This window comes from Littorina saxatilis, linkage group LG9 (assembly GCF_037325665.1).
Source record: "Littorina saxatilis isolate snail1 linkage group LG9, US_GU_Lsax_2.0, whole genome shotgun sequence".
Taxonomy (NCBI): domain Eukaryota; kingdom Metazoa; phylum Mollusca; class Gastropoda; order Littorinimorpha; family Littorinidae; genus Littorina; species Littorina saxatilis.
Window position 1 is genome coordinate 21572595 of NC_090253.1, and position 18565 is coordinate 21591159.

At 43.3% G+C, this 18565-nt stretch overlaps 1 protein-coding gene across 1 annotated transcript in view; it reads right to left on the reverse strand.

The window, feature by feature from the left end:
• Positions 1 to 6235: 6235 nt before the first annotated feature.
• The window catches only part of LOC138975572 (SAGA-associated factor 29-like), a gene marked incomplete in the record, with an annotated part of 50733 nt that continues 38403 nt past the window's right edge, over positions 6236 to 18565 (reverse strand). Inside the window, 3 exon segments of the mRNA XM_070348294.1 lie at positions 6236 to 11524; positions 12256 to 12324; positions 12817 to 12910. Of these exon segments, the coding sequence (XP_070204395.1) occupies positions 11408 to 11524; positions 12256 to 12324; positions 12817 to 12910 (280 nt within the window).

Here is an 18565-nt window from a genome sequence, read left to right on the forward strand (position 1 = left end):
GAAAGTATCCCTGATAGCATGTTGTAAAAAATATGAAAAGTACAGAAGCGGAAAACAGTCTTTGATTATCATTTTTAGAACGTGTCCATAAGCAGTCTGCTTGTTAACGTTGTAATGTTGTTATTGTTTGAAACGTGTATCAAAGAAAAATGAATAAAACACGCTTAAACCAAAACAGTCTTCGGATGTTCATAACAATAATGTTGACCACAGTGACTTTTTTTTGCAGAAATGGCCACTTTTAGGAGAACCGAGGTTCCTGGGGGACATCTATAGCTTGTCCTTTTATGATTTGTACATTATCCTGTATGAGGGAATTACACTCTTTGAAATGACAGAATTTGGTATTTAACAGGGCAGTGGGCATAAAAACTTTACAAATCAGAGCAGGTAAAGCGATCCCTACAGAAAAGTACAGGCAAAAAGGCAAGCCCGCCAGGCTGCACTGCCTCACACTAAATGTCATGGAAGTTCAACATACAGCGTTGGTTGACATGGCTCTGTCAACAATTCTTCCAACCCTTTCGCTGCCAATCAAAACTTCCTGACTGCCAGGGAATATTGGAGTTCGGGGTGTAATAATTCACAAAAAATTCTACATGTAGCTCCAAACTGGCAGTAGGTAGGAAAGTAAAACCTATGTTATTTTTAAAGGAAATTCAACCAAGAATCTGTTTTTAGTATCTAATCATGGAAATAATGCACAAGTGCAGGACGGGTATACCCGTCCTAAGGCAGTCAAGGGGTAAAATACTGTGCTGCTTCTACAGTAGAACTCTCCTTTCAAGACCTACAAAAATCTGAGAAAATTAGGTCTTAAAAAGGAGATACGTAGTCTTTTCTTTCTTTCTTTATTTGGTGTTTAGGCAAAAAAAAAAAAAAAAGGTCTGTTTACGGTAACATAGGCCAAAAAATAGGGTCGGTAGGTCGAGATTTTTTTTTTTTTCCCCTAAAAACATTTTTACGTTATTTTGCAAAAAAACCCAAAAGATTTCCCCCCCCCCCCCCCCCCCCCCCCCCAAATGCCAAAAAAAAGTCTAGGGTCGCGCGAAAAAAATAAGGTCGGTCGGGTTACCGTAAACAGACTATTTTTTTTGTTGGCCTTAACGTCGTTTTCAACCACGAAGGTTATATCGCGACGGGGAAAGGGGGGGGGGGGGGGGGGGGGGGGGGGGGAGATGGGATAGAGCCACTTGTTATTTGTTTCTTGTTCACAAAAGCACTTATAAAAAAAATTGCTCCAGGGGCTTGCAACGTAGTACAATATATTACCTTACTGGGAGAATGCAAGTTTCCAGTACAAAGGACTTCACATTTCTTACATACTGCTTGACTAAAATCTTTACAAACATTGACTATATTCTATACAAGAAACACTTAACAAAGGTAAAAGAAGAAACAGAATCCGTTAGTCGCCTCTTACGACATGCTGGGGAGCATCGGGTAAATTCTTTCTCGTCCCAACCAATATGGGACTCCCCCTAACCCGCGGGGGGTTTCCATTAATACTGTGCTGGCCATGAAAAGCCTGCAGCTTCTACAGTAGAACCCTCTTTTTAAGACCAACAAAAATCTGAGAAAATTAGGTCTTAAAAAGGAGATACCTAGTCTTAAAATGGAGGTAAATTTACAAAGGTTATGAAGAGAAAATGAGAGAAAAGTAAGGTTCAAAAGCAAGATCTTTAGAAGGAGGAAGTCTTAAATTGGGGGTTCTGAAAAGGGGGGTTCCACTTTGCAGAAAGTGAAAGATTGTGTAAGCTTGTAATAAGTAACACCTAGAACAATGTACATTGCAACTTTATATCGACAAATATGCACCGCTGGGTTTTACAACTTAGATGTGCACTAGACGGGCGCAGTGGCGCGGTGGTCAAGACGTCGGCCTCCTAATCGGGAGGTCGTGAGTTCGAATCCCAGTCGCTGCCGCCTGGTGGGTTAAGAATGGAGATTTTTCTGATCTCCCAGGTTAACTTATGTGCAGACCTGCTTGTGACTTAACCCCCTTCGTGTGTACACGCAAGCACAAGACCAAGTGCGCACGGAAAAGATCCTGTAATCCATGTCAGAGTTCGGTGGGTTATGGAAACACGAAAATACCCAGCATGCCTACTCAACGAAAGCGGAGTGAGGTGACTATGCTCTCAGAGTATAGTGTAGGGAACCCAAATGGGCAAACGAGCTCACACGTAACCAGACAATTCTGGAACGCTGAAGAAGAAGAAGTGCACTGCAAAACCTTGTTGGGGCTTCAACAGAATCAAAGCGCATATTGCATAATGCTGTGCATGTCAAATGCCTCGCATCAGCACAGCGTTTTGAAGCTATGAAAGTTTTAGTAATGTCATGAAGATTTGAGATTTTTCTTGATGATACAGACTCACACAAACAGTCAGATAGACAGGCACAAACCCAAACCAATGTGCAAACAGACAGACACGCACACACACACATGAAACACACGCCACAGTACTCAAATGTTTATACACAGTAATACGTCTCTATTTTTTTTTAAACGCTTTTAACAAAAAATCAGGTGAATATGTGCACAAGGCATAAAGTACTTACAGAATGCATGCTGTCACAGTACACACACATGTGACGACGCAGATCATATTTGTAACACAACTTGAGATCAATAGTACATGTACAAAAATTAATATACATTTTTACAAACCAAATATGATGCTGTCAAAATACATGTAATTCATTTTGCTAAATTCACCAATTAAATCAAGGAAGAAAAAACTAAACAAACTTAAAAGATATAGAAAAAGAAATAGGTAAATGAAAAGAAAAGAGACCATGTGAAATAAAAACAAGTCGCGTAAGGCGAAATTACTACATTTAGTCAAGCTGTGGAACTCACAGAATGAAACTGAACGCACTGCATTTTTTCACAATGACCGTAGTCCGCCGCTAGTGCAAAAAGCAGTGAAAGTGACGAGCCTGTTCAGCGTGGTAGCGGTTGCGCTGTGCTGCATAGCACGCTTTTAACTGTACCTCTCTTCGTTTTAACTTTCTAAGCGTGTTTTTAATCCAAACATCTATCTTCTATCTATATATATATACGACTTGTGTCTCTGTGTGTGTGTGTGTGTGTGTGTGTGTGTGTGTGTGTGTGTGTGTGTGTGTGTGTGTGTTCGCGATGCACGGCCAAAGTTCTCGATGGATCTGCTTCAAATTTGGTGGGCATATTCAGGTAGACCCCGGACACAACCTGGTCGATGAAAATTTTCAACACGTGCTCTCAGCGCACAGCGCTGAACCGATTTTGGTTTTTCTGTTCATCTTCCCAGATCCATTCCCAGTAACTCTTCCTTATCTTCTCCAGTGTTTTGCGTTTATCTCCCTTCTTTCGTGTGGCGTCAATCCATATTCCCGTTACTATTTTTAGAAGGTCACTGTCCACAACGCTCAATTCATATTCCCGTTACTATTTTTAGAAGTTTTCCTTCGTGTGGCGTCAATTGCGTACGGTGCGCCACTCACCCGGCAAAGCCTGGTACCCGGCGAAGCCGGGTATTCGGCTCTACTTCTTCCCGGCGAAGCCGGCTACCCGGCGAAGCGGGTATTCATCTAGTATCATATCTATATTTTATGGAATCAGGAACCGACAAGGAATAAGATGAAATTGTTTTTAAAACGATTTCGGAAATTTAATTTTAATCATAATTTTTATATTTTTAATTTTCAGAGCTTGTTTTTAATCTGAATATAACATATTTATATGTTTTTGGAATCAGAACATGATGAAGAATAAAATAAAAGTAATTTTGGATCGTTTTATAAAAAAATAATTTTAATTACAATTTTCAGATTTTTGATGACCAAAGTCATTAATTAATTTTTAAGCCTCCATGCTGAAATGCAATACCGAAGTCCGGCCTTCGTCGAAGATTGCTTGGCCAAAATTTCAATCAATTTGATTGAAAAATGAAGGTGTGACAGTGCCGGCTCAACTTTTACAAAACGCGGGATATGACGTCATGACATTTATCGAAAAAAATGAAAAAAACGTCTGGGGATTTCATACCCAGGAACTCTCATGTAAAATTTCATAAAGATCGGTCCAGTAGTTTAGTCTCAATTGCTCTAAACTAAAACATACACACGCACAGACACACACAGACACACACACACACACATACACCACGACCCTCGTCTCGATTCCCCCCTCTATGTTAAAACATTTAGTCAAAACTTGACTAAATGTAAAAAAAAAAATTCTATAACGTTGAAAAAGACAAGAAAATTTTTTAACGCTAGACAATGCTTTGTATATAATTCATACTCACAAAATCCGAATAAGTACAATTTCATGAGCAAACGACAAGGCACAAGCTTTGTTTGATCTGTTTTTGTACAGTAACACACACATACACACACACTCTCTCTTTCTTTCTTTCTTCAGCACTAAGCTTCAGTCACTGAACTAATTTCCCATGCAAATATACTCACAAATATATCATACAGGGTGACCCCCAAAAAATGCAACCCATAAAAATCCCAAAGGTAAAAGTCTGGAGGGATTAAATAGGGTAAGAGTGGGTACTGTACTGCTCAATGTCGAACCTCCTACTTTTCAGCCGATTTCTACATTTGGATACTTTTTTCGAAAGAGCACAAAAATCAGACCACTTGACCTATAAATTGGAAATTTTGTAATACAGTCGAACCCACTTAAAACGAACACGCTAGTTACGAATTTTGACTTATAACGTATTAGTTTTAAGTTCCCAACTGAATGCCTCTTTCTTCACGCTTAAAAAAAATGCTTGAAACGAATTCTTTGTAACGAATTTATGCTTATAACGAGCACTTTTTGGATTCCCAAGCATGCATAATGTCTGTAATTTACTCACGCTTATGGCGAAATCTTTAAACTCGTCCCGAGATCGACATATCATATCATTTGCATAACGAACCCCTCTTTTAACAAACACGTTTTCATCGCCCCAGAGCAGTGTCTCTAAAAGTCACAAGGCTACAAGGATCTGCGTGTGAGGCGAGATCAAAGGCAGGTCCATTGTGATGGCTGGGTGGCCTTCTTTATAGACACTGACCTTCTTCCCAGGGGTCATTGACCCAGTTTTAGCTATGAGAGGTGGTTCCCCTTTCATATGAGAGAGGAAACACTTCCTGCACCCGGGTCAGTGACCGAGTTTAACCTATGGGGAGTTTAATCTATGGGGCGGTCTCTTTGATGTCTTGAGAGGAAACTTGGCCAGGGTAGTACATGCACCAGAACTGGTCGACACCATGAAATCGGAGATTGATCAGAATGTGCATGTACATGCTTTTACACGACTTTTTAAATTTTACTTCTAAAATTGTGACAGTAAAAAAATCAATCAATTCTCTTAATGCGAATTTCGGTTAAGACGAACTTATTTCCCGATCCCCAGTGATTCGTCTTAAGCGAGTTCGACTGTATGATCATGCATAAGCTGAAATTAATGTACACCAAATATGAAGTATTTCGTTGAACAGATGCTGAAGTTATATGCATTTTCATGGGTTGCATTTTGGGGGGTCACCCTGTACATGTACTTACTTACATACATGTATAAGTAAGGCAATGCAACATATTAGTATGTACATCCGGATCACATGTTATGTTATTCACAAGCGTGCTCGAGTAGTCATACCCTCCTTTTTCCTTGGGAAATAGTGATGAAAATGTGCAATCAATCATCCAGAAATCATTTGTGAAGACTGAGCAATTTGATCAACAATGGAATGGGAATCTTCACATGCAAAATTCATCACACAGTTTGCATTGCCTAATATTACACAGGCCTAAGTTTCACAAAAAACGATTTTAATCAGGACATGCATGGTCTGTCATTTTTTATTCTTCACAGTTTTGGGTCTTGAACACAAAATGTTTGTGGCACTGTGCAAAACAATTGCCAAAAATACAGGAACAGAGCCATGTGCACACTTTTCTTTTCTTAGCTTTTCTTCTAAATCATTTCAAAGTACGCGTTACCATAAAAAAGAAAAAGTGCATTGCTTCATGTAAATCATTTCATGGTAACACTATCATGATGAATTTTCTAAAAAATTAATGCTGTTAATTAACAGCTGGAACAGGGTTGGCACAGCATTTTGCCACCCAAATTTAAAAACTTTTTATATACCTTCAATGACCCTCATAACAAAAATTAAAATTGCGGTCAACAACAATATCAGCCACTTATCAGTGCCAACCCAAGATCATAAATACAAATCATAAATACAAATGAGTAATCTATGCCTGTTACAGCAACTGGGTAATGCTCCATACTTGTTTACTTTCTCTTGACTCAGTGCTCTTTGAGGGCACAAGCTACCTGAGTGGTTACTCCCCGCCGGCCCGCTCATGTGCATGTTTGTTTTACTGTTTTTTTTGGGGTTAAATATCAAACTTTTTCTGATTTACATTAGAGTTTGTACATCACACGGAGGACACACACTTGGGAAAATAATAAATTTCAGTCACACAGCATATTTCACAAACTTTTACAAGCCCAAGCCAATTTTTACAAACTTTTATAAAGACTTAAAAAAGGAAAATAATGTTTAAAATTTTTTTTTTAAAACTTTTAAAGACCGTGTGAACCCTAACTTAGTGTACCAGAAGTCGATTGTCTGTTCAGATTTTTCTCCCTGATGGAATGTTTCACAAGACTGACAAGAGAAGTCACTTGTTCTACTGATCATATAAATTGCATTGCAGTACCACTTCAGTTTTTCAAAAAATCTGAAATTATGACAAATTTGAGCAGCGTATGGAAATGCAGACGGCCTTTTTCTATAAGGACAAGCGTCGTCTGTAAGGAAGAACAAAACTGTGATGCACACACAAACCAATCTCTTTCTCTCTCTCTCTTAGTTTTAAAAAACCTATATATCCTGTCAAGCTGATAGCTAGAAGAATGATTTCCAGGTTGGATACAGACTAAGAAGCAGGCATGGGAATTGAAAAAAGTAAAAAAGGCTGACATTTTGTAAGTAATATTAAAGTCGACGGCATGAAGCGCCTAGCCTTACTAGGGGGTCCGGGGGCATGTCCCCCCCCGGACAAAAAATTCTCCAAAGAACCCAAATTGTGCAATTTGCTGTCATCTGAGCTCCAAGTCTGCCATTAAATTCAGTTTTCCTCCCCCGTTTATTTTTTCGGCGGACACTTTGGCTTTTTCGGCGGAATAAAAAAAACAATCGGCGGAAATTTGCCTTTCGGCGGACAATTCCCATGCCTGAAGAAGGCACAAAAGCCCTTAAAATGGGGGTACATTTTTAATTCTAGAAATGTGCATTGTTCCTCTCTGATTAGGGTTACTATCACACTAATATTTAATACATGTAGGTAACGGGCGCAGTGGCGTGGTGGTAAGACATCAGCCTCCTAATCGGGAGGTCGTGAGTTCGAATCCCGATCGCTGCCGCCTGGTGGGTTAAGAGTGGAGATTTTTCCGATTTCCCAGGTCAACTTATGTGCAAACCTGCTAGTGACTTAACCCCTTTCGTGTGTACACGCAAGCACAAGACCAAGTGCGCACGGAAAAGATCCTGTAATTCATGTCAGAGTTCGGTGGGTTATAGAAACACGAAAATACCCAGCAATGCCTCCCCCAAAATCGGCGTATGCTGCCTAAATGGCGGGGTAAAAAGGGTCATACACGTAAAAATCCACTCGTGCTAGAAACATGAGTGAACGTGTGAGTCTAAGCCCATGAACGAAGAAGAATACATGTAGGTAAACATTCAGTGTGTCGTTGTCTGTATCAGACAAATATTTCTCTTGCAAGGGAGAAGAAGGTACACATCTAAACAGACGAGAAGAATGGGAATTACTTGTATCAGACACAGACATGTGCCTGCACACAAACACACACCCCAAAATCCTAATTGGTGGGAATAAATGGGACTTACTGGAAGGTTTTTCAGCCAAGGCATTAATAAACAAAACCAGTGAACACAAATGGTAGGGTACATTTTGATCTCCTATGGTTTCCACGAATAACAGCTGAAGTGTTTTAATATTTCAATTTATGTTTTACATTAACGCAAACTCTTGCCAGAAGGGAGGGGTGGGGGTGCAGATAGATGGGTGGGGGGTTAAATAAGTGTTTTATTATCATCATTCATTTTTTTTAATGGCAATCTTTTGGGGCCCAGTCATTTTTTTTCTAAAAATAACAAAGCCACATGCACATTTACACCTGGGAAAAAAGGTGAAGTACTTATTAGTTTGACGGGAGCAGTGGTCTAGTGGCTAAGACATCGGCCTCCTAATCGGAAGGTCATGAGTCTAAATCCCGGCAGCGAACTGCCTGGTGGGTTAAGGGTGGAGATTTTTCCGATCTCCCAGGTCAACTTATGTGCAGACCTGCTAGTGCCTTATCCCCCTCGTGTGTACATGCCAGCACAAGACCAAGTGCGCACTTAAAAGATCCTGTAATCCATGTCAGACTTTGGTGGGTTATAGAAACACGAAAATACACAGCATGCTTCCCCCGAAAGCCGCGTATGGCTGTCTGAATGGCGGGGTAAAAACGGTCATAGACGTAAAATCCCACTCGTGCAATAACATGAGTGAACGTGGGAGTTTCAGCCCATGAACGAAGAAGACAAGAAGAATAAAGGGGGACAATACATCAACATGATTTCATACTTACAAGTCTGATTGACCAAATGAGAAATAAAACTGCAGATATGACGAGGCTTCACTCTGGACTTTGCAGACATGGGATTCAGAAAAAGTGATAATTTAGAAAAAAGAAGGTGGGGGTCTGGGGGCCGCAGAAGGCCCCCAGTAGGGTCCAGGGGCAACGCCCCTGGTCGGGGTCTGGGGGCTTCGCCCCCAGAAGCTGAAGGTTTTTAGTGTTTTAGACACACAAAAATGGCCCTGAAATGCATATTTCAGCTTAATCATAGCCCCCCTTTCTCTTCCTTCCCATGTTTCTCAAATTAATTTTACACTAAGACTCAAAATAAGGAGGAGAAAGAGAGAGAGAGAGAGAGAGAGAGAGAGAGAGAGAGAGAGAGGCGGGGTGTGACGGTGTGGTTTCAATGTTCTTACCTTGTCGGTGCCAAACGACCCTAGTGACTGATTACCCGACTGGGTTTTCAGGATAGTCAGGCGCTTGTTGCTTTTCAAGTGGCTTTTGAGGGCAGTCTTTCCATTGGAGCCGTAGTTGATAACATCGTTGCACAAAGTGCACTGAGCTTTTCCCGGCAAGTTGATTTTAGCAAAAGCATCGCCAACTTTCAGTTTCACGTCTTGTGTCTTCTGGCCTTTCTCGTCTTTCCAGCTCAATGATACAACTTCATCGAGCCAGTCGAATCTCCAGAGATTTTTCTTGTACTTCTGCTGGTCAATTTCCCGGGCTAGAACGGTTTCGTCTCGCTTTAGCTTCCTCATCATTTTGGCAGGTGGCTCGAAGCGATGTAAAAATGGCGCCGAATCATTCTCATACGGTATGCTTATACTGAATCCCCGATAGCTACGTTGAAACGGTGACTGTAGGAGACAAAGAGCGCGTTCCCATACGGATCGACCAGCAACAGTCTGACCGTTTTAGGAACCAACCGTTCAAGAATAGTATGGAATGGAGCGTCGCGATCAGCGGACCGGCCGAAAAACTTGGGTCTATACCTACATATACCCCAACATTTTCTCAGCGGATTTGCACGAATCTTAAGAATGATCCCTGGAGCCCAAAAATTTACGGAATTCCGTAAATTTACGGAAGAATCCCATGTCTGACTTTGACAACTTCTAAACAGTCAAAATAAACGGCAGATGAAATTAGGGTTACTACAGCGGTACCTGCAATATGAGGACAGCCTTGGGACCAGCCAAAAGTTTCCCTACATTGTAGGTGGCCGATCACATGGTTTAGTCGAGCTTCTTCTTCTTCTTCTTCTGCGTTCGTGGGCTGAAACTCCCACGTACACTCGTGTTTTTTGCACGAGTGGAATTTTACGTGTATGACCGTTTTTTACCCCGCCATTTAGGCAGCCATACGCCGTTTTCGGAGGAAGCATGCTGGGTATTTTCGTGTTTCTATAACCCACCGAACTCTGACATGGATTACAGGATCTTTTTTGTGTGCACTTGGTCTTGTGCTTGCGTGTACACACGGGGGTGTTCGGACACCGAGGAGAGTCTGCACACAAAGTTGACTCTGAGAAATAAATCTCTCGCCGAACGTGGGGACGAACTCACGCTGACAGCGGCCAACTGGATACAAATCCAGCGCGCTACCGACTGAGCTATATCCCCGCCCTCGTTTAGTCGAGCTAATGGACAACAGAATAACAGAAGGTCTCCTTTCTGTCCTTTCTTGGGAGGTGTTCTCTCACTGGAGGAGCTTCACATCACAGGTACCACTGTATAGATGTTAAACAATCTTCTAAGCTAAGTCAAGACTGATGGTTGCACTTAATACAAGTGCAACAAATGAACTCACACCGCTGTAACATCATCAGCAACAGTCAGCTTGAATTCATACATTATCCTATTCTTATCATAATCCTTGTTTCTGCTTTCTAAGCACGGCATGCATGCTGCGATGCATAAAAACACTGTGGGGTCTTAAAAAGGGGTGGGGTCTTAAAAAGGGGTGGGGTCTTACAAAGGGGTGGGGTCTTACAAAGGGGGTTCCACAGTATGCACTGTTTTTAGGACCAAAAAGGATCAGTTTTAACTGCTTTTATTGTTATCACTCCCTCCAGTCTCCTGTCTGGGACATTGATCAGGATACAGTGGTACCTCCGATGAGAGGACACCTCCCTTAAAGGGACACCTTTTGGCATCCTTTTGTCTATTATCTCTACCAAAGTATACCTGTCATGACAGGCCACCTGCAATGTGGGGACACTTTTGGCTGGTCCCAAGGGTGTCCTTTCATCACAGGTACCACTGTACCATACAGTTTCAACTGGTCTCTTGGTGGTGTTGTTGTCCGTGTGTTTTCAAGGCAGGGCTTGTTTAGGGTTTATAGCACTTTCAACAGACCTTGAGGTATTCCTGTCATCCTGTCTTGGCTTCTTTTTACATATAATACAAAACACCTGTGTTCCTGTCCTCTTCATTTCATGACATGGCTTGTTCACAGTATTAAGCGCTTTCAACAAGTCTCTTGGTTTTCATTTACTTCTGCATTCCTGGCAAGCTTGTTCCGGGCAAAACTATCACCTTCAACAGATCTCTTGGTGTGTCCGTTTCCTTGCCTTCTTGACAATCTTGTTGATGACACAAAACACTTTCAGTGTTCCTGTCCCTTCATCTTCCTAACAGCAACTTGTTTTTCCACAACAGAAGATCACTTTCAGATCTTTAGTTTAGTTCCTGGCCTCATGTCTTCCAAGCAAGTTTGTTCATGATACAGGTGACGATTAGGTGGTCTCCTGGTTTTTATTTCTTCTTGTCTTCCTTGCAGGCAATGACGTATCGCTGAGCGACCATGAGTGGCGGGGAGTAACCACTCGGGTAGCTTGTGTCCTCAAACAGCACTGAGTAGTCGTCTTCATGCTGAAAATATAGCAAAATCGATGCATTCAAGATTTTGTTGTCACAGCTGCAGCTATTAATACAACAGAAGTTTACAGAACATTTTACTCTTAATATTTACATGGGTGGGACTAAAAAAAAGTCATGAATCCTAAAACTGAACGAACAAAAAACCAAAACAAACACACACAAAATAGAAGAAAAAAAGGCCATAATCGAATCCGGATTTCCGGCATATACCGGAAGAATCCCACCCATGTATTTGAGTGTACATGTAATGCTATCTGACAAGTCCATCTCTCTCTCACACACCACCGCCTCCACCAGCTTCCCGAAGAGTAAAAGTAGTCATGAAATTTCTATACTGCGAAAGCTCCTAAAACTGAAAGTATTTGCGGTACAATGCGAGTCGCCAGCTTCCCGAAGAGTAAAAGTAGTCATGAAATTTCTATACTGCGAAAGCTCCAAAAACTGAAAGTATTTGCGATACAATTCTTACTCACAAATAAACATACGTTTTCCTCTGTTCAAACTCAAAGTGACACCAATGTCTCTGCCCTTTTGAAACACAAAACCTCCAATTTTACAAGTAAAACAACTTGTATTTTTCCTTCCATAGTGATGATAGACTGACAGCAACAAACACACATTTTCAACCTTCAAACACTAAGTGTTTCCTTAAAGAGACAACCTTACATCTTCCCCTTTGAAAAAAACTTAAATGTATCTTTCATTCTCCAATATCAACTTACATTTTTAGGTGGCTCATCAACCAGTCCTCTGTAGAAACAAGTTGTCTGTGGGTACAGCGCCAGGACCAACTGTACAACAAAAGTAGAACATCTCAACATCTCAAACAAACATCACACACACCCATATTTCTGCAATGAACGCAATGTAACACTGTCAGTGTCACAATAGAACACTGGGTTACGTACAATGCCAGTGTCAAAAACTGAACACATATTGTTTTTCTTGTTCCTATCATATCAACATTTCATTCTGACCTTTTTGTGTGTGTGTGTGTGTGTGTGTGTGTGTGTGTGTGTGTGTGTGTGTGTGTGTGTGTGTGTGTGTGTGTGTGTGTGTGTGTTTGAGTGTTTATGAGTGTGTGTGTGTATATGAGTGTGTGTGAGAGTTTTGTTCACTCTTTCATTTACCACTGCATTCACTGAATGAAACACTGCCAACTTCTGTAACTACTCTACCTACATATTGAGACACAAACACACACACAGAGGATTATCACAAACATACTCCCAACTCCCATATTACATACACAGAGAGGAAAAGAATGATCACGAAAGACTCACTGTTCCTTTTGGAAACAAAGCTTCTGGGTCTGTTTCTGGGTTTGCCCGGTAAATAGGAAGAGGAACGATGCGCCGCCGACTGATAGAATGTCGCCTGCAAAGAGAGATCTCTGTTTAACCCTTACGACTGGTGCAATTCTGTAACACATGTTACATAGCCACTGGTGAATTTAACAGAGAGAAAAATAAAGAAAAACGGTCATATAGGTTTTCGCATCCATGGGAGGTAATCAGAACCGACCAAACATATGTCGTGACAACCAGGTGACAGCATACCTAAAGTAGCGCGACATATGTCGCGACAACCAGCCTAAGGGTTAATAGATGCTCTAAACATGAAGGTAAGACCATGACGGACACTTCTGTAGACCATCCATAAAATCAGTCAGACTTGATAACATATACACACACACAAAAATGTGTCTCCTTGTATAGAAACAAACGTTTCTCAACAGCAGTTGTTTGTTTTTTTAAACAAATATGCAAAAGTATTTCATCCATTCAAACACAGACAATGAATACATGAATCCAGTCTCGTTGGATGCTCCTTTTTATGGCATCAATAATTTTGTCACTGGAAGGCAAGATCTTGTTTATGAAGACATTAATAGAGGGGTTTTAAATAACGTTTAAGACCCGGAATTTAAGACCTTCCCCCCTTTCACCTTGCTTTTTCAGACTATCCGTTCATAATATATGTAAATTTATGTGTGAGTTTAGATAGAGCGGACAGCGTCAGATAAACTCTATTTAAACGAGACAGATTAGCCGCGGGTGGAGGAGGAGGATGTTAGATACTTGAGGTAGGCCTAAAGGGATCAGTGTTGGCAGGTAGGGAAGAGAGGGTAGTAAAGCAGGATATCAACACTTAGGCCCGTAATTAGAAAGAGAGGGGAGAGGAGGACTTGTGAAAGTCAAGGAGAATAGCCCAGCCGCAATGTCCATGTTGCCGGGGGGCTTGCACGTGTGATGCATCAGCGGGGGTCTATAAGAACGGGAGAGCAACACATTGTGGTCAGTCCTTACCAGCGCGGCGCAGCGGGCATATGCCAACTATTTCTTACTGCAAAATGGACTTCGAATTTGGAGCGTGGGCAACAGATCTGCCTTTAACGGTGGTTAAAGTTCTCCAGGATGAGGAGTTGAACACCCTCAATGTGCTGAGAAATGCGACTGCCCAGGATTTGGAGGGCCTGGGTCTCAAGCGTGGCCACTACGTAGCGCTGAGAGTAGCAGTGGCGGCCCTGCAAAAGCGAAGCGGGGGAGGGCCACTATCCCAGCGGGTGACTGAGGAAAAAAGCGTGGAACCACTCCAGGGACTGTTAGGCGGCTTGTCACTGCAGCCAACAGGTGAGACCTCCTATCTCTCCATTCTGGATTTTGTGCCGGGGTCGATGGCGGCCGAGGAAGAGGTGACACTCGGGGGAGGTGTCATCCTAAAACTCAACCAGAGACCAAAACTTGACAAAGTCTCCCCCTGCCACTGGATTGTGGCAAACGCACGCATCATGGCGAAGTTGAGTGCTGAGAAGCCCGGGTTCGACTCGACCGCCTACCTCCGGTACACAGAGATGATAGGCGAGCTGGGGGCCAGATACTTGTGGCAGTCGGTGCTTCTGTACGACGACGAGTACAGAAGGCGCCAGTCGTCCAGCGGATTCAAGTGGGGAACCCCCAACCCCCACCTGTCCACGGTGATCCTGCGGGACCGGCTCCAGCATGGCGTCCAAGACAACAAGGGCGGCAAGGCTACGACGGCCAGCGGCGGTTCCCGGCGACCAGCGGGACCCAACGGGAAGGAAGTGTGCTTATTGTATACCAACAAAGGCGACTGTCCCTATGGGTCCCGCTGCAGATTCCTCCACGTCTGCGACACCTGCGGCATGGGCCACCCCGGCAAGGACCACAAAGTGACAGCTACCACCTCCCCAGCCTAGGACACAGCGCAACGAATTGCCGACAAAACGGTAGGCCCCACCTTCAACAGCCCGTTCCCTCAGCTAGATTCCAATAAGTGCGAATTTCTCGGAAATAGTGATTCCATTAATGCTAAATCTCAAATGTGGCACAAGGTGCTAGAAGGCGATCACGACAAAACCTTTTTATTAGATGGCATAAGAAACGGTTTCCGTGTAACAGAAGAGAGTAGGGCAGGCGTACTAGACGTAGAGCAAACAAACCATAGGTCATCGAACGAACACCATAAAGCTGTGGAAAAAGAGCTATTAGATCAGATAGAAAAAAGGTTATTACATTGTAGCTAGTAGAAAACCAACTGTGGTAAGCGCTATCGCTGCGATTCCCAAGGATGATGGCAGCATCAGGTTGATCCATGACGCTAGCAAACCCACAGGTAGGGCAATGAACGACTATTCTATACCTGAGTCAGCTAAATTTCAAACCGTATCTGACGCGTGCGCCCTAGCGAAGACAGGGTATTGGTGTGCAAAAGTAGACTTGCAGTCCGCCTATCGGTCAGTATGCATCAGTCCGGACGATTATTGTATGACTGGGCTGAAATGGCATTTCACAGGTGAAAAGAAACCTACTTATCTCTTTGACAGTCGGCTGCCTTTTGGCAGCAACGTAGGGCCATCACACTTCCATCGCCTGTCGCAAGCTATTCGCAGATGCATGGCACGGAAAGGCATGCCAGGTGTGTTAGCGTATATTGATGATTTTCTTCTGGTAGCAGCTACCAGACAAGAGTGCAATGACATGTTACTGTCTTTAATTAGATTATTGAGGGAACTGGGTTTCAACATTAGCTGGAAGAAGGTGGTGGGGCCTACTCAACGTATCACGTTTCTCGGTGTCGACATCGACACGCGAAACAACACCCTGTCACTTGGAAGTGACAAGTTGCAGCAACTGCGGCAGCGACTCCTCCAGATCCGAGGAAAGAAGCGCGCGACAAAAACTCAGCTACAAAGCATAGCGGGGTCCCTTAATTGGGCCTGTCAGGCTGTCAGAGGAGGAAAATTCTTTCTGCGGCGGATACTGGACACGATTAAACCCCTTCAGCAGCAGCGACACAAAGCGAAACTATCTGGCGAATTTCATAAGGATGTACAATGGTGGCTTTCTTTTATGCATGTATTTAACGGCACAGTATATTATTTTCACAATGCAAAACAGCATGTTCATGTAGATGCATGTAATATTGCAGCGGGTGCCTTTTGGCAAGGTGACTGGCAGTACACCATCTTTGAGACAAGAAGGGCAAAGCCCATACGACTCACATGCTTGACCTTGACCTTTACAGCAATGACATCATACACTGAGAACTGCTTTACACATTTTTCCTACCAACAAGGTCAAGGTCATCCAAGGTCATGCAACACAAAGCTGTTAATTCAAGACATAGGAAGTACAATGGTGCTTATTGGCTCTTTCTACCATGAGATATGGTTACTTTTAGTGGTTCACTACCTTATTTTGGTCACATTTCATAAGGGTCAAAGTGACCTTGACCTTGATCATATGTGACCAAATGTGTCTCATGATGAAAGCATAACATGTGCCCCACATAATTTTTAAGTTTGAAACAGTTATCTTCCATAGTTCAGGGTCAAGGTCACTTCAAAATATGTATACAATCCAACTTTGAAGAGCTCCTGTGACCTTGACCTTGAAGCAAGGTAAACCAAACTGGTATCAAAAGATGGGGCTTACTTTGCCCTATATATCATATATAGGTGAGGTATTGAATCTCAAAAACTTCAGAGAAAATGGGAAAAATGTGAAAAATAGCTGTTTTTTAGGCAACATTTATGGCCCCTGCGACCTTGACCTTGAAGCAAGGTCAAGATGCTATGTATGTTTTTTGGGGGCCTTGTCATCATACACCATCTTGCCAAATTTGGTACTGATAGACTGAATAGTGTCCAAGAAATATCCAACGTTAAAGTTTTCCGGACGGACGGACGGACGGACGTCCGGACGTCCGGACGGACGGACGGACGGACGACTCGGGTGAGTACATAGACTCACTTTTGCTTCGCATGTGAGTCAAAAAGACATGCAGGCAGCAAAGGAGCTACATATTAACTATAAAGAAGTGTGCGCTGTGGTGCAAGCAGTGACACGATGGGCTCCGATGTGGTGCGGACAAGAAGTGATTATTCATACCGATAGTACTGTCGCAAAAGCTATCATTAATAAGGGCAGATCGACTAATAAGTATGTGAACAGTCTGCTCCGTAAAATGGCGTGGGAATGTGCAAAAGTGAACTGCAAAATCGCGGCGATACATGTGGCTGGTAGTGTAAACATCATGGCTGACACAATTTCCCGCCTCCATGAGCCCAGACGGCGCGAAGACTTAGTGCGTCTGTTGACATTCTGGCACCGGGGGAGACCCCCCGACATCAACCTGTGTGACCATATGTCTGACCAAGCCCTGTTGTTCCTTGTTTTTCAGACCAGCAGCCCCCATTAGGGGCGCAACTGACGGCAAAGTGTTGGATTACAGAGCAAGTGCCTTTTCTGATAACACTAGGAAGACTTACCGCATCCACCTTACCTCGTATTTACGTTTCTGTGGGGAGATGGACATAATGTCAGTGCCTGTGAACGAGCAGACTGTTGCGCAATACGCAGCGTACCTAGCCCGAGGTTTGAAACCGTCCTCCATCAAGCAATACATCAACATTATTCGCATTCTTCATCTTGAAAGCGGCGTGCCGCACCCATTCAGGGACTCGTGGTACGTCCAGACAACACTTAAGGGCATCGAAAAATGCAAGGGGTGTGCCACTGATAAGAAAACCCCAATCACCCCTGAATTACTACACATAATAAAAAGCCAGCTGGACCTTGAGTGTAGGCAAGATATTGTGTTCTGGGCTGCGTGTTTGGTGCTTTTTTTCGGAGTTCTCCGGAGATCGAACTTGTTTCAGGACAACGGGAACTTCGATCCTTGTAAGCAGCTCACAAGAGACCAGGTGGTTATTCTGGGTACGGGCATGTCAATAACGCTCCAATGGAGCAAAACGATTCAGCGTAAAGAGCGCTCTGTTGAAATTAAGCTCCCGGCAATGTCACTCCATCCCTTGTGTCCAGTGTCTGCCGTGACCGCTGTGTTACCTTTGTTGGGGCCGATGGACCCCAAGGCGCAGGTCTTCCCGATGAAAGGATCAGACTTTAATAAGAAACTGCGCTTGACTACCGCTGTTGCTGGGGGAAACTTCTCCAGCCACAGCTTTCGGCGGGGTGGTGCCGCGTGGGCGTTGAGTTGTGGTGTGCCGGGGGAAATTGTCAAGGTGATGGGGGATTGGAAAAGCAACGCGTACTTAGGCTACTTAGACCAGCTGCCACAAAAGATCATCTTACAGATCACATGTAGCCCAGGCAACTCCTTCATGTATAACATCACAACAATCCTAAACCTCCCACCTCTAACCTAGTATACTGTCTTTAGTTGGGCTGAATAACGAGTAGTACCTCTAATTTGGGACTTATCACTGCACAATGATATCTCTCATTGTCAGATGGTATTCTCTTGAATAAACTGCCCTCGTTATTTGCCCAAATCAATACATGACTTCGCTATGTGTGATGTATGTGCGCACGAGAGTGATTGCGTGTGTGTCAGGTGTATGTGAGTGTGTGCGCGCGCAGGTGTGTGAGTATAACTGTAAGTAATAAGAGGGAGAGAAAGAGGAGTGTCATTTCTTTGGGATTATCGTGTGCTCTTGATTTGCGCCGGGGGGGGGGGGGGGGGGGGGGGGGGGGGGGGGGGGGGGGG